Here is a 16,731-nt window from a genome sequence, read left to right as displayed (position 1 = left end):
TTTTGCAAACTTTGCATCTTTTTCTTGGTCCTTATTCTTTTTTGGAAACTTTGTAGAATAGTGACCATACTTCTAACAATTGAAACATTGAATGTGACTCTTGTCAGGCTTTCGACCACTACCTCTTCCTCTACCTGCAACATCACCTCTTTGGTTTCTTTGGTATGAGGATTTTTTCTGATTCGACCAGTTTCCTTCTCGCTGACTTCGACCAGTCGAATTGTTGTAGCCACCTCTACCTTTATTTCTATTCCAACTTTCTTTGCCTTTGTATGCCGATTGAGCCTGCAAAGTCATATCACTCTTCGACTCGCTTGCTGCTCATTCAACCATTTGTTGTTTATGAGATTCAAGCGTACCATGAAGCTCTTCCTTTGTCAATTTCGACAATATCTTTGACTCTTTTATGGCTACCACCACGTGGTCGAACTTAGGGGCCAAAGACCTCAAGATCTTTGAAACAACAACTCTTGTTGTTAACGTTTCTCCACATATCTTGATTTGATTTAATAGTTTCGTAACCCTATTGAAGAAATCATTTATGCTTTCACTATATTCATTTGAAGCAGTTCATACGTTCTTTTGTGAGTTTGTAACCTCACCTCTTTCACCTTCTCAGCGCCTCCAAAAGATTTTTCAAGAATCTCCCAACCTTCTTTTGCAGATTTAGAGTCACTAACCTTTTCGAAGTTGTTTGGACTCAGACATTGATGAATTATAAAGAGTGTTTTATAACTCTTCTTCTCTAATTCTTCGTGTTCTTCTATTTCTTCTGCGGAAGCGTCTTCTTCAAGTTCTTCTACTCCATCCTTTAAAGATCCCAAAGACATTGACACCTGAATAGAACTTTCATCTGTTTGCACAAATTCTCATAGTTATTTACTTTCAGAATTGTTAGACTTGCTGGATAATTTCCATTCCCATAATTCACCACCATCATGATTTTCTTCTAATTCCCTTGATCGATAAACCAGAGCTCTTGATACCAGATGTTGGAAATCCACCAATATCTATGATGAATTTCTATCAATCGTGATGAACAAGATTGTTATCACCCACACAATAACGATGAAAACAAGAAAGGAAATTTAAAGAAGAACAGAGATTAGGGTTTCTGCAAAGTAACTCTCTGCCTAAAAACTATGGAAAACTTTGTTATTCACTTGCAACTACAAATTCTGTGAATACAACCTTTTGACTTGATTACAAAAATAATGAGGGTTACCCCCTATTTATAGATTTAGGTTAGCTTGCTTCCTAAGCCAAAGTCCAAAACTATAAAAGCCCAAAATACCTATTTTGGAACTAAATCAAATCTAATATATTTTAAATCTAAATTAAGTATATCTATATCTAAAACAAATTTGTGTGTAACAAATTGTTTCCACACTTCTAAACAAAATCAAATCTTTTCAACACAAGAAATTATAATTTAACAGAAACAACTAAATTGATTAGCGAAGATTTGAAAGTTATTTATGGATACGCCACGTTATGAGCACTCCCTCTCTCAGAAAACACGATAAATACTTACATAGACACCAACGCAACACTTAATTTTAAACACAATCAATCACTAATTAATTAAAAAATAATTTTTTTTCTCTCCTTCAATATCATAAGAGAAATACTTGCATGGTTGCGAACATAAATCTATACTTTTAGAAACAACCAATCAAAAGAGAAAAAAAATCAATTTTATTTTTATTTTTTAATTAATAAAAAAATTGTGATTGGTTGTATTTAAATCCAAATGTTATGGTTATGACCATCTAAATATTTTTTATATCACAATCACTCCCTAAATCCAATTAATTAAGTTACAGTTAAATTTCAAAATTTCATTCTTCTTAAAAATATGATTTATGTTCGTTTTCATAGAAGTCTCAAAAAAAACTTCACCTTCGGTTCAGTATCGCACACAAACTAACACAGCGAATCCTCCCTCCCAAATCAAATCGCCCCTCTCGGAACACACCGCCGCCCTCCTCCTCAGCTTTTGTAAGTCGCTCCACTTCTCTATTTCATTTTATCTTTGATTTCTGATTTACTACGACGTGCTTTCGTTTAGGTTAATTGTGAATTTTGTTATGAAATTATGATTACACGTAGTGAACCATTTATAAGTGTAGCTGATAGTAGTGTGCCATTTGGAAATGTAGCAAAAAGATACCTTGGTAATCTTAAAAACCAAATTGATTTCTCAGATATTGGCCTTCTCTCTAGGAATGGGTCTTCTCAGCATCATTCGGAAAATCAAAAAGAAGGAAAAGGAAATGCGAATTCTTATGGTGTAAGTTTATCTTCCAATTCCTTTTCCATTGTTCTAGATTTTACTACATTGCTTATTAGTTGAGATTTATATGCAGTGGGTTGGACAATTCTGGAAAAACAACTATCGTTTTGAAGATTAATGGGGAGGACACTAGTGTCATCAGTCCTACTCTTGGTTTCAACATTAAAACCATCGCCTATCAGAAGTAAAGCTTTGCTTTATTTTTCACCCCAAAAATCACTCTAATTTTATATGCACATCTTTATATTGTTAGCCTTTGTTTTGATGAGTTTCTTATGTTCTTGAATGCTGGGGCATTTATCCAAATTGGCAATGGAAGGTACACTTTAAATATATGGGATGTTGGAGGCCAAAAAACAATTCGATCTTACTGGAGAAACTACTTTGAGCAAACTGATGGTTTAGTTTGGGTGGTTGACAGTTCAGATCTTAGAAGGTTGGATGATTGCAAAATGGAGCTAGATAACCTTCTAAAGGAAGAGGTTTGTTCGATACAAATAGTTATTACTTGTCAACGTAACAAATTATTTACATGCAGTACATAACTGAAGATATTCAGACATTTTAGGTATACCGATTCATATCCTTTTTATTTGATCTATTGATTGTGAAAGACTTGTGTGTCGTCTGTGCTAATGCATCCAAGCAAAGTAGTTGCCCAAAGTGTTGTAATAATTCGGAAGTACTTGTAATCTTGATTCTCTAGCACTTAACAAAATGTTTTATTTCCCCAAAACCAGCTTTAAGTATTTCTCATTGTTAATCATTTGGGATGCTCAGATGATATTCCAAATGAATAAGCCCCGCACTTCTCTGGGTGTTTGTAAACTACTAGTATTTTCAAATGTCAATTATTTGGTTTACGTATGCAGAGACTATCTGGAGCATCCTTACTAATTCTAGCAAATAAACAAGATATTAAAGGTGCCCTTGCACCCGAAGAAATAGCTAAGGTACGATTAATTTTATCTGAGTCTTCTTCTCTTATCTAAGTAACATTGAAGGGATTATGACTAAACAAATACATGATATGCTGAAAATTGACTGTAAGGTTTTTTGAAACACTTGATGTTCTTTAACTAGATGGGCTTTTTACATTAGTCCTCATTATTATCTTTCTACAAGGCTGCATTTATCTAAATAATTACTTGCAGAACCACTCATATAAAGAGATGCAATCAGGTTTCAATCACAGAACTTATATATCTCACCATAAGTTGTTGCAAAATTCATGATTTATAAAGCAAATATTTCCTGCTCTGAAATCTTTGCGGAGAAATTTCACATAATATTGTTATCATCCACTGAACTTTGTTGTGAGCATGGTTTATCGAGATTAGGGAGCATGTCTAATTGGTTGTTCAACTAATCCTAGATTATCGAGATTAGGGAGCATGTCTAATTGGTTGTTCAACTAATCCTAGATTATCGAGATTAGGGAGCATGTCTAATTGGTTGTTCAACTAATCCTAGATGTTGTGTGAAATCTACAATGTTCGTGACTTAATGCAATATCTGTTAAAACAACATCATATTCTTAGTTGCGACGTTTTAAAAGCCGAGAATCCAAGTAGAATTGGGAAAGGATTGAAAAATTGTAACTTGGGAATCGTAGTATGGATTGTAAAATCCTACTACTAGTTACGATCCGTTCTACGGGTAGAAAAATATATTTAGATATGTATAATTTACATGCACATGCCCAAGAATCATCATATATGAAGAAAACAACTTCTAAATCATAACATTAAATTAAGTTTATAATCATAAATTTATAAGTTCCCAACCATAAATTCATACCCAAAACATATCCATAAATTCATAACCAAAATATAATCATAAAAACTGAGTTCAAAATGAAAACAATCTAAAAAGAAACACCCTAGACTTTCAAGATGTCATCCAATCCCATATAACCATAGTCATCTTCATCATCATTCTCTTCTAATTCTTCATCTTCATTCTCTTCTTATTCTTCATCAATGGGATAGTCATTAACCGGACTAAGAGGAACATTCAAATCATCACCCACAACACTAACACTGGTGACATCTTCTCCAACATTAAGTACGACGACTTCGTGTATATGTTCATTCTAAGTTATTAATCTTGGATAGTGGCACGTAGCGCCAGACCCCCAAAATGCTACAACGGCATAGTGGATAGCTAGATGACCGCTACTGGGAACGGCTGTGAACGACTCACGGCGAAAAACAATAGTGATATGCGAAGAACAGTGAAGATTGGCGAAGTAGAGTGTAAAATGACAAAAACACGTTGGAACCGAATCAAGCCAACATTTGGGCCTTAATATTCCGTTAAAAAAAGGTCGAAAAGACCAATATACTCTTGAGAATTATTTGGATTTACGAAATTGTCACCGATTTGAGAATATCGGCCAACAAATCGCTACAACATTGTTATTTTGCCGCAATGCTATCTGTGGATGCTATGACCGCTATTGTTGATAACGCCTCGCAGGCCAATAGTGTTGCGGTGAGGGACTGTGTCGCCACGCTACGCCGCTATAATGCACTATTTTACCGAGTATTCATTACCGTTCCTATTCTCTTGTCATTCATCTTCAAAATGAATATCTTCTTTGAGAAATGTAAAATAATTTCCTAGCTTCCTTCCTTTTGCCCAATTTTAAATTAGTCATAAGATAGATTGCATCATTCATGATATATTTTTTTTCTCTAATATGTTCTTTTTTTAGCGTGGACCTAAACAAATTAAAACTTAAAACAAGATATTGAGATTGTTTAAAGTATACTCGAAATCTTATCCTTTCCAAGATAATCCAATTCATTTTACAATCGGATAAACTGCAAGCTAAACTCAGTACCCACATTGCAAACCACTACAATTCTGGATATGTACTTCTATAATATCCTACAATTGTGTTGGTGTTTTGGTTTTAAGTGCGAGCATAGCAAATCACTATTAAACAATTCATATTTTTCTTTCAAACTTTCAAGTTGATAATCAATCTTAGAACGCTTTTCCATTTGTGGTATCATCTAATTCAAACATTCTATCTAGAACTTCATTATCAATAATGAATTCAAGAGCATAATGTAAGAGGAGGTTAATAAAATGGCCGACAACATGCAATTGCCTATATAGTTGTTTATCCCATCTTTCATCGATAATTCAAGATGAGGCTTATCTAGAACATTCGAAATAAACAAGAATTCAAAAAGGTGCTTAAGATGATTGATGATATCCTTGAGGAAATTGGGAAAGGTAATATTGTCCATGTTGTTACAAACAATGCTGCGAGTGGTTGTATTGGACACGTTGCATTGCCCGTTGCATTATTGATGAAAGATGGGATAAACAACTACACAGACTACTACACAGACTATTGCATGTTGCCAAGCATTTTTTTAACCCACATAATGCTACTTAATTATTATTAGATATAATATATGAATGTGTGAATACAATGGTGCCAAACTTGGAAACAAATTCTAAGATTGACCACCAACTTGAAAGTTTCAAAGAAAAAGATAGATTGTATGGTGGTGAATTAGTTATGCTCGCACTTAAAACAAAAACACCATCTTAATGATGGAACCTTATGGAGATATGCATCCAGAAGTATGAGTAATGAGTTTAACCTGCAGTTTATTTGATTGTGAAAGAAATTCAAGTGTATTTAAAAGGGTAAATAAGATTTTAAGTATTCAACTTTTTAACAATCTCAAGTATATTGTTTTAACTATTAATTTATTTAGGTCCACACTAAAATAATGAATAGTTTAAAGCAAAAAAACCATTAATGATATAGTCTATGTGATGACTAATTTAAAGTTGGGCAAAAAGAAAGTAGTTAGGAATTCATGTTACAATATTTATGAAGATATTCATTATGATGATAAATGACAAGAGAATATGGATGATAATGAAAGTATACAAGAAGACATCGTCATATTCAATGTTGAAGAAGAAGATACAATTAATGTTGTGATTTAGAAGTTTTTTTTTTTCATAAATGATTATTTTTGGACATGTAATTGTACATATATATTTTTACCAATAGTAGGATCTTATGATACTCTTCTGATTTTTAAAAGACTGGGATTCTATAGAAAATATAGTTTCTATTAAAATCTTCCAATGCTGCCGCTTTCATATTTGTTTTGACTTCGGTGGCATATGCGGTTGGGTTTGGTGTTGCCCAATTAAGGCAGCTAGTTGTCAACATTGTTCTTTGAGGTATGACTATAAAAAGTAACGCCATTTAGGGTCCTTTTGATATGGTTCTTTGTAACGTTATAACACTTCATTCTGTAGGGGATACTACATAAAACTAAAAATACAGATCTATTCTCACTATGAGATTGAGTACAAAGATCAAAATGATTTAAAATATGTAGGTGATACACATTTAACAAAATAAAGTCACACTAGAAAAATAGTTCATTCGATTGACAATATATGGAAACCTTGAATAATTCAAGAATATCCCTGAAGTAATGTGAGCAGTGAGCACTGAGTTGATTTCAGAAGTTCAAACTTTCAATTGATTTAAAATGATCAAACACCCGTGATTATTACAAAAATTGAATTTTACTTGTTTTTATGAAAGGATCAAGGTAGAGATGACTCTGAGTTTATTACATATATTATCTTGATGTTTATTTACTAATATGCTTTAACTGTGCAGGTGTTGAACTTAGAAACTATGGATAAGTCTCGGCATTGGATGATAGTTGGCTGTAGTGCGTACACCGGTGAGGGTTTGCTTGAGGGATTTGATTGGCTGGTCCAGGACATAGCATCTAGGATATACGTGCTCGACTAATTATGGTCGTGTCAATATCCGTGAAAGGGTTTGAGGTTTAAACTTAGAATTTAAGAACATTCTTAATCCCAATATGCTATCATCAGAAGACTTCGTTATGCATCTCTAAGATGTTTCACATGGAATTTTTCCTTTTCTATTGAAACATCTAATCTAGTCAGTGTACTGAGCTTGTTTATTTTAAGGTTTTTGTGTGAATATGAAGTTGGGGAGTACAATTTCCAACAAAAAAAAAAGTTGAGGTGTACAATAATATTTAACGAATGAAACCTTTAGTAAAAATGGCTTCTCTGTGCCTCTTATTTTGGGTTTTCTTTTTTATTTGTTAGTGGATAGTTGCACATTGCATACCGTATTAAAAAAAGTGGCTAGCACTAACCAATCATGTCATGCACTTAGGCTAGAAAACCAGAGTGCTGGTTCTTGCTGGATGCATTACAGAATTGGCATCATTGTTCTCTACCATGTTGCGCCTATTTAGAAGTCCACAATTATGTACACATTTAGAGGTAATTTGTGAATTAGGGGGTTGGGGTTTGAATGAGTTCACCAAGCCTGAATCAGTAAGATCATATCTTCCATTGTAAGTAGGAAGCTACATTGTGGCGGTTACTAACTATGGGTGGCCACAAGGATGAAGCTCTTGCACGACTTTTAGATTAATTTCTATTTTGAATTGATGTTTTAAAGTATGGTTCATTGTGATAAAGGATGGTTATGTAAACATTCTCAACTAACATTTTGTTATCTAGCTTCAACTAGCATTCAGTTTGTTGAAATCAAAACTCAATCTATTATGTCAGCTCAACACCTAGGCTAATTAATCTAAAGGCTTCTAGTTTCGAGCTTTATATGAGAGAATGATCCTTTTTAGGTTTTGAAGCACTAATTCATTACATTCAAAATGGACTTCTTTCAAAGATTCTCTATGAAAAATCTAAATTTAGCAATGTCATGTTTGCCATAAATAGGACAAAGATTCTTCAATGTGCAATCACAGGTTCAAACGTGATTTTGTGCCTCAATTTTTCATTGATGATGTCTCTAGAAACTCAAATTTCACCGCACTTGGGTTCAATGGAAGTACTTCTAAGAGAGGTTCTTTTATTCCTAGGTGTGATATGTCCAACCTTATGCCACGAGTCATGACCTTACAATATACAAGGAAAGACGATGGTGGCTATCATTTAAGCCAATGAAGTCTTTTATTCTACCCTGATTTTGTCTTGTTAAATCACATGCTACCAATGAAGTATTTCTCAAGGGAAATCTTGGCTTTTATGGTCTCTATCAATTTACTGATTTCAAGTCAAGGGAAATACTTGCCTCTACTTTCTTTTTCCATACAAAGAACAATTTACCTATTATAAATTCTATTACTAGCTCTAAGCAATCTTCACTTTGGAATGTTGGGCTAAATCATCAGAACATTGATGTTCAAAAGCATGTTTTGAAAGTCTATAATATTCCATTCGCTATGATTGTTCGATTTTTGTTCCTCTTGTTGTTTGGGCAAAACTCACAAATTACTCTCTCACTTATCTACTACTACTTACTCTGATCCCTTGAGTTAGTATATATTGACTTTGTGGACCAGCTCCATAGTCCATAGTAATGGTTTCTCTTACTGCGCATCTTCAATTGATTTACTTGTTTAATTGAATGTGTTACTTCAAAATGTATACATGACTCAAACCACGGGTATTGAGCATCCCGACATATCTATAGTATGCAAACTTCACAAGACACTCTATAATCTAAAACAAGTCCATAAAGCTTGTTTTGATAGGCTTACTAGCACTCTTTTTCAGTTTGCGACCTTAAGCATTGAAGTCAAGCCTCAAGATAATGGGTCTCTTCTTCTATCTCAAAGAAAGCATTTAAATGATCTTCTTTTCAAACTAATAAGATTAAGGTCGGCCTTTGCCATCTCCCATGATTACTGGTTGCAAGCTCTATAAAGAGGGGTCTGATACTTTATCAGATCCTACCATGTACAGACTAGTGGTGGGAGCAGTCCATTATTGTAACTAACCAGTAATTGTCACAACTGAATCTATAACAGTTTTAACAGCTCAACAATTAGCCTAATCTAGAACAGTTTTACCTAGCTATTTTAGAGCTTTATATAAGAGAATGATGCTCTTTGGATCCTGTAACACAAATTCATTACATTCATAAATAAAAAAATTGAACTCAATCTGAGTTTCATAGAATCCTCTCAGATTCCCTCTGAAAAATTTAACTTCAATAGTTTAGAAATTCTAATACATTCAAATTTCAAATGTTAGATCAAACAAAAATATTCAAATGTTAGATCTGAGTTTCATAGAATCCTCTCAGATTCCCTCGTGATAAAACAATATTCAGCAAAGTCTCAAGGATTCTAGTTTGTAATGCAAATCAGTGCAAATAAAAACATTTGGATATCCTTGAGGTAGTATTGCAGTCAGCCAAACATGGTATCTATTGGAATGTAATTGTTCAACTGCAGCAGCTATAGAGCTTCCATTATGAGTTTCTCTGTAAGAGCTTTGGAAAGTCCCATCACGGTATCTGCTGATCCAACCTATCACAAGGATCACAAATCTCATTTGTTAAGAAACCAAAGGAAAAAGAGATGAATCCACACTTACGTCACCAAAAATCGGAGTATAAAAATATAAGAATTGAAGTAATTCACATCATTAATCGTTTTGAATTTTGGTTGCAATGAGGGTATGAGACTATATTGTGCAAAGAATGCATATTGCAAATGATCTTGTTATTTTGTGCATGTGTATGCTTTTGAGAGTTAGTTACTAACCACCGCATCCACAAAAGGTAACGTCAATGGATGTTCCAGCATCAAACCTCCAGCAACGTTGAATGTTACTCCGTCATCAATCTGAGAAGCTCCCATCAAATAACAAAACTCATATAGTATTGGGTTTGACAAGAATTTCCTGAAAGAAAATTTCAAAAGATCAAATGTTTTGAGAAACTGTTAAAGTACTCTTTTCACCTTCATACTTAGCTCAAAGCAAGGGTGAAAAGTGTACTTCAAAAAGCATTTACCAGATTATCAATGACCTCGTCCGGTATTTCAAGGAAATAAACCTGTCATATAGAGAAAATTTTACATATGTCAATCAAATTGTCTCTGAAGCCTGAAGTGAAATGCTGAGTTACCGAATAAATTATGTATCAATGAAAATAACTAGTGTCACTTTTTCAAGTAGCAGAAACTTGTACCTCTGCACTCTCCCACCCCCCATAACGTTTTCCGGTCACAAGATTAGTCACCACAACAGATCCTACCACAGCTGCATGACTACCGGAATATCCTGCAAAATCATTCACATTTATGATTATGACTGTTATATCGGGATATAATTACCAACAATAAAAGGAGGGGACTAAATTCATACAAACCTTTGACAAACTCCCGTGCTTCTTTCTCACTAATTGGTTTTTCCCTAATTGTTCCTCGATATACCACAACCTACAAAGCATTTAATTGTAGCAACATAAACAAGCTTACACGAGTTTAGAATTCAGCCAAAAGAAAAATTAGGAAAAGGTCATCAAGGATTATAGATTGTAAAAAAAATTCGCGCAGAATGTAGAATGATATGCAGGGAAAATAAAGATCCGGACTCAGAACGTATGAATAAACAGCAGAGTATGAGACATTAAGCCTGGCGTGCACCAAAACGGAATATTCAAATAAATAATACATTGTCTGTCATTTATTTTCATCGATGTACTGTTGAAAGTTGAAACAAACAAACAAAGAGTGAAAGAAGAATACATACAGTGTCTGCAGTGATTAACAGGGTTGTAGAAGCATCTGCCTCCAATGGACCATCATTAAGGAGCCTTTGCACAATAGCATCAGCCTAGAGAAGTATATCATAGTTAGATCACTAAATATACCTTTTGGTACAACAAATACGTGAAGAGGATTTCAAATTGTGAACAACCTCTCTGTTTTATGCTGTATTTTAGTTCCGGGCCGGCCATTGGCCCATCATAGAAGAACACAATTATCGATCCAAAGTCATAAGGTGTTTGAGGTGCAGTGCACCTGCGACCTCCATGCCTGTAGTCGATTCACACTAGTGATCATCCTTCGATGTTGGATGCCATCCAACAGTCTCTCGCGTACCACTTTGGAAAGCAAGGGAATCTCTAATCACTCCTCGTGTATAAGAGATCCCAAGCAATATCTGCGGAATGTTCTAATCATAATTTACTTCCCACTACCTTTCTCTCAGAAACTGACTTTGGCGTTGGAATGCTAACCTTATAGGTTAGCCCATGGTTTTAAATTGCGGTTGTGGTCGCGGATGCAGTTGTGATTGCAGATATAGCGATCGTGGTCATTGTGGTTGATGCGATGCGTATTGCGGTTAGGGCTGTTATTGGACCTATGAAACCGGAAAACCACCCGAGAACCGGACCAATGAACTGGCCGAAATGTTACTCGGTCCGGGAATGGATAATTTTTTTTATCCGATACCAAAAATGGATATTTATTGGATACTTTTGTCGGATATCTGAAGTAACGGTCCGATTTCGGTCCAAAAAATGGTCCATCACTGTTTCGATCCAGTCCGGATTTACCCGATTACTATTTCGGTCCGGTTCTCGGGATAGCAAATATCCGGACCGGACCGATAACAGCCCTAATTGAGGTGTGAATTTATATTGAATGGTGTTTGAAATTCAATATTGAAAAACACTTAATGATAAGATTTTTCATTATATTTAGAATTAAATTGAGTTTTAGGATTTTGAAATTTTAAAATTTGATGAAAATACTTTAAAAAAACAAGGGTAAAAACGTCTAATGTTGTTTCTAATGCGGTCAGACACGTGATCTTAAATCACACCGCAATTGCAGTCCGATGCAATTTCGGTGGCTACCACATGCGTAATATTGCAGCCGCAATTGCTGTTGCGGAGTATATTTTAAAACCATGGGTTAACCCTCTCTCCATCGCGCTAGAAGTTTATTCCACCTCATCAAGACACCACTACTCATTTCTAGTTCCACAGCAGAACAATTTAAAAAGGGGCAGCAAGGATTCATATTCACAATTTATAAACTACACAAAAAAATTTATAAGAAAAGAAAAAAACTTGAAAGAAATGAAACATACCTTAGCCTCAGCTAATGTGACAACCAAATCTTCTGGCTTTTCCCTTCTAATACTTTTCTCATCAATGTCTGCACTCTAATCATATAAACCAAGTCAAACAATTTCAATCTTTTATAATACACGTAAATTACAGTATTAACTTAAAGTTTCACACAATAAATAATATACCATTATTGTGAATTCGTATCCCATTTCAGCGAGAATCTGTTTGCGAGCTTTTGAAGAAGATCCCAGAATTATCTGTTGCAAGATAGTAATAACAAACTCATAGATTAAATGGTTTATGTATATGAAGCTTTTAATCACACGAGAATCACGGAGGAAAAAAGAAGGTGCAAGGGGAAATGAAGCAAACCTTGAAGGAAGGGTTCTTCGTAGCCATCTGTGGTAGTCTGCGAGTGCGTGGTTTGTAAGCTCTTGCTTGCAGTTGTGAGCTGCTTCCTGAAGATCAGGAGCTGGAGGCTATAATAAATAACAACCAAATGATACACAATGCTAATGCTTCCTCTGCCTTAATTATTAAAACAAAAAATATACTAAAAAAAAGGTAAATGCTGTTTTTTTTTTTTTTTTTTAAAGATTTTGTCAAATACTTTTATTAAAAATTGTGAAATATCAAAATAGTTTTTTTAAAATGCTAAATAAAAGTCAACATTCTATAAGAGGATTCATATCTTTATAAGTGCTCAACACTATCTATCATTTTCATATAAGAATACATATTTTTATCTCAATAGGTGCTCTACAATATCTCATGTTGATTAAGTTATATATCTCATATGCAACATATTTGTTGATTTATGCATAATCGCATGGATGTTCACATCTAGACTTTTATGTGCATTTTAAGCTACATTAAATGTATTGGTCAATATGAAATACGACTTTATCCATCATCGATTACATCTTTGATCTTTTATACATGTGCATATTGATATTGGAGGGTGTTAGTATGTCTCATATTGACGTAGTTGAAAACTCGAAAGAAATAGCAAGCGCTAAATCTAAAACGAAAACACATAATTGTAATTGCAAAACCTGTCGGATGAGCTCTGGAATCCTCCAAATAAAAATAAAACTATTATAACGAAAGATAATCCTTATGGCCTAGACAAAGATCTTTAAGTACATAAAACAAAGAATTTCTAATCGGTTTAAAAAGACCCTAATGAGCTTTTAATCCAAAACAGAAAAAAATTAAAAATTGTTTAAAGATTAAAATAGAAAATTGCTTAAATATTAAAATGTTTTTCCACACGTGATTTCTTCTTCGATACGCACAATCTGTTTTTTCTTGATAAAGAGCCTCATATGCTTAATAATCATGATTGTCAACAACATTAAAGGTATTAGATATGTTCATGAAATTCATGAGAGCTATCACATAAGCATTATCATTTATCTTTTGGGTCACTTTGAACGGGCTATATTTACGTGGCTACAACTTGTTGTAAGTACCAATCGGGAATTTCTCTTTGCGCATAAACACCATAACATCATCTCCTACATAAAAAACTTTGACTCTTCTGCGTTTGTCAGCATTTGCTTTATTCTTCTGCCCAGTAGTATCTAACTTAGCCTTGACAGCTTCTTTACACCCACCATTTTCTCGGTTATATTCTCAGCAGCCGCACTAACTCCACGCGCATCACATGCTTAGGAACAAAAGTATACACCAGAGAGAATGGTGATATACCTGTAGTTGAATGCACATCGCTGTTGTAAGAAAATTTGACATGGGAAAAAACTAAATCTCATTGTTTCGGCTTGTCACCACAAACACTATGAATCATGTTTCCCAAAGTTCTGTTGGTTTCCTCAGTTTGTCCATCGGTTTGTGGATGAGTTGTAGAACTCCTGTTAGTGCGGTTCCAAACAATCTCCAAAGAGTAATCTAGAAATTACTGAGAAATTTGGTGTCCCTGTCTGAAATAGTTGACTTAGGAACCCCGTGAAGACGTACAACCTCCCGGAAAAATAGTTTGGCTATTTTGGATGCATCAACAATCTTCTTACAAGCAATGAAGTATATCATCTTAGAAAATTTGTCTACTACAATGAACACAAAATCTACACCTCGTTGTGTACAAGGCAAGCCCAACACGAAATCTATGGTTAAATCTTGCCAAATGTCATCAGGAATAGGTAAAGGTATATAAATACTAGTATTTTGATTCTGGCCCTTAGAAACCCGACAGTATAACACCACCTGACTATAGTACCAACATCTCTCCTCAAGTGTGGCCAATAATATCTCGCCTCCAAGCCAGCAATGGTCTTGTCTCTACCCATATGACCGCTAAGACCACCACCATGCACGTCTCGCATTAGCTTATCTCTTAAAGAGGAGCAAGGAATGCATAGTCGATCCCATTTAAAAAGATAGTCATCTTGAATATGAATATCTGCACAAGGATGTTTTCCACTGCACTTGACCCATAACTCCTTAAACTCAACATCATTTTCGTACAGCTCTTTCAGACACTCAAAACCTACTGTCTCCTGTGCTAAGGTAATTAGCATGGAAGCCCTCCTACTCATTGAATCTGCTACCTTGTTAAGAGCCCCTGACTTATGTTGAATAATAAAAGGAAATTTCTGCAGAAAAGTCATCCACCGAGCATGCATCTTATTTATCACCTTCTGGCTATGAAGAAACATTAAAGTAGGGGTGTTCAAAACCGAACTATTCCAATAGAAAATCACAAACCGAACCAAACCAAACCAAACTAAAAATTGCAAAAAAAACTGCATTTAGTTCGAATGTGTTTAGGTCATGTTTTAACAAAACCGCGCGGTTCGATTTGTGGTTTGTTTTTTTACGAATCGAGTCAAACCAAATCAAACTGCATTATGTTACAACCCAATCTTCACTTAAATCACATACAGCCCAAATCTAAACCTATTATTCCTTAGCCTTACAATTACGAACAATTTTCTCTTCCTCACGCTTAGGGTTTCAGTTTCAGTCTCTCCTTTCAGTATATCGCCTTCTTTTACAAATACATCTTGCCTCTTCTCTAATCTATACTCTATTATTTTTTCTTTTTCAACTTCTCATTTTTATGCTACTGATTTCTCTTTCAATTTTGTTTCTATCAAACCTCTTCTTCTCTAATCTCTCATCTCCTTTGTTCTTTCTTTTTCATCTTCACTAATCTTTCATCTCCTCTATTTTTTGTTTCATTATAATGTTTTTGATATTTTTTTATGGTATTATTTTATATTTATTATTCCACTTTTGTCTTATATGATTTTTACATATTAAATAGGAAGTTGTGGTTCAAATATGATAAGTTTTATTGTTATTTGGTGATGTATGAATAACTAAATACAAAGTTATGTTGTTCTCTATACGTGTATGTATGGCTCAATAATTTTTTTTTAAAAACCGAATCAAACCAAACCATGTTAGTTTAGTTTGGGTTGGTTCGATTTTATTTCTAAAAACCAACCAAACCAAATCAAATCGCATGTTTTTCTCTTGCGGTTCAGATGATTGTTTGCGTCAAAATCGCCCAAACCGCATCGCGAACACCCATACTTCAAAGCATGATGGTCAGTGAATAGAATGAACTCCTTCTGAACCAAATAATGTTCCCAATTGCATAGAGATATAAAGACTTCATAGATTTCCTAATCATAAATACTCCATTTTTTGCGAGCATCGCTTAACTTTTCGCTGAAAAAGGCTATAGGTTTCTTCTCCTAAGATAACACAGCTCCTATTCCCACTCCATCAGTATCACATTCAACTTGGAACACCTTGTCAAAATCGGGAAATGCTAATATCAATGCAATACACAATTTTTCCTTAATCGGTGCAAAACTCCGCTCTTGCCCAAACCCTAATTGAACTTCCCTTTCTTCAAACATTTAGTAATAGGTGTAGTGATAGTTTGATAAACCTCCTATAGAAGGTGTCCAGACCATGGAAGTTAAGAACCTCAATCACATATCTAGGTGCAAGGCATTCCCTTATAGCACTTACCTTGTCTTCATCAACTTGAATTCCTTCTTCACCAACAATAAAGTATAGGAAAAGTAACTTGTGGGTGTTGAATGCCAATGCAATACTACCGGTCAAAATTGACACACCCACATGAAGTCATGCTTAACTCAATGAATAGGAAAACAAGGCATGACTCAAATGGGTTGTCGGCCTGATCTAGAAAACCCGTGACATCACCTACATTAGAGAATTTGCCGCCAAGCAAAAGGCCTCTAGAAGATACAACTCCATAGTGGTTCCAAGGGAAATGTAGGAGGGAAACCTTGTGCTCAGACAGGTAGTTATACCAACTCACTTAGGAAAATTACAACCTAATTGGAAAGGTCTGTACTGTGTATGCAAAATATTTCTGCACGACGCTTATAAAGTCAAAGAGCTGAATGGAAGGCTCACTCCTGTGATGTGGAACTCGGTCAACATGAGATATTATTATAGTTAGCTATTTATTATTTTCTTTTCAATA

General features: G+C 34.6%; 2 protein-coding genes across 6 annotated transcripts; one reads left to right on the top strand and one right to left on the bottom strand.

The window, feature by feature from the left end:
- Positions 1 to 1,844: 1,844 nt before the first annotated feature.
- On the top strand, positions 1,845 to 7,411 carry LOC131640194 (ADP-ribosylation factor-like protein 2). 3 transcript variants are annotated; one of them, XM_058910608.1, is made up of 6 exons: positions 1,845 to 2,001; positions 2,208 to 2,293; positions 2,370 to 2,480; positions 2,616 to 2,778; positions 3,169 to 3,249; positions 6,972 to 7,411. In XM_058910608.1, the coding sequence occupies exons 2-6, from the start codon at positions 2,229 to 2,231 to the stop codon at positions 7,107 to 7,109; spliced, it is 558 nt and encodes a 185-aa protein (XP_058766591.1). In that variant the 5' UTR covers positions 1,845 to 2,001; positions 2,208 to 2,228; the 3' UTR covers positions 7,110 to 7,411. The 3 variants fall into 3 exon arrangements, with proteins under 3 accessions (XP_058766591.1, XP_058766599.1, XP_058766605.1); XM_058910616.1 differs by having other exon boundaries at positions 1,848 to 2,001; positions 2,227 to 2,293; XM_058910622.1 differs by having other exon boundaries at positions 1,854 to 2,001; positions 2,163 to 2,293.
- A 1,016-nt stretch (positions 7,412 to 8,427) lies between these two features.
- Positions 8,428 to 12,769, bottom strand: LOC131640180 (uncharacterized). 3 transcript variants are annotated; one of them, XM_058910591.1, is made up of 9 exons: positions 12,612 to 12,769; positions 12,425 to 12,496; positions 12,257 to 12,331; positions 10,907 to 10,990; positions 10,524 to 10,593; positions 10,344 to 10,435; positions 10,167 to 10,208; positions 9,916 to 9,996; positions 8,428 to 9,678 (listed from the first exon to the last, which is right to left on the bottom strand). In XM_058910591.1, exons 1-9 carry the CDS (start codon positions 12,636 to 12,638, stop codon positions 9,607 to 9,609), a joined length of 615 nt encoding a protein of 204 aa, XP_058766574.1. In that variant the 5' UTR covers positions 12,639 to 12,769; the 3' UTR covers positions 8,428 to 9,606. The 3 variants fall into 3 exon arrangements, 1 of the variants encoding a protein (XP_058766574.1); XR_009295183.1 differs by having other exon boundaries at positions 9,611 to 9,678; positions 9,916 to 10,054; positions 10,182 to 10,208; XR_009295182.1 differs by having other exon boundaries at positions 9,611 to 9,678; positions 9,916 to 10,054; positions 12,612 to 12,768.
- Between the last annotated feature and the right edge of the window lie 3,962 nt (positions 12,770 to 16,731).

Source organism: Vicia villosa, linkage group LG1 (genome assembly GCF_029867415.1).
Source record: "Vicia villosa cultivar HV-30 ecotype Madison, WI linkage group LG1, Vvil1.0, whole genome shotgun sequence".
In the NCBI taxonomy this organism is placed as follows: Eukaryota; Viridiplantae; Streptophyta; class Magnoliopsida; order Fabales; family Fabaceae; genus Vicia; species Vicia villosa.
Note: the sequence above shows the minus strand (reverse complement) of the source record. Positions and strands in the feature narration are given on the sequence as shown.

Coding starts and splice junctions, on each gene's coding strand:
- LOC131640194 (XM_058910608.1), top strand. CDS start 2,229: ATGGGTCTTCTCAGCATCATTCGGAAAATCAAAAAGAAGGAAAAGGAA. Junction 2,294..2,369: donor GAAATGCGAATTCTTATGGT/GTAAGTTTATCT, acceptor ATTTATATGCAG/TGGGTTGGACAATTCTGGAA. Junction 2,481..2,615: donor AAAACCATCGCCTATCAGAA/GTAAAGCTTTGC, acceptor TGGCAATGGAAG/GTACACTTTAAATATATGGG.
- LOC131640180 (XM_058910591.1), bottom strand. CDS start 12,638: ATGGCTACGAAGAACCCTTCCTTCAAG. Junction 10,436..10,523: donor AGCACGGGAGTTTGTCAAAG/GTTTGTATGAAT, acceptor ATGATTTTGCAG/GATATTCCGGTAGTCATGCA. Junction 9,997..10,166: donor ACGAGGTCATTGATAATCTG/GTAAATGCTTTT, acceptor GGAGCTTCTCAG/ATTGATGACGGAGTAACATT.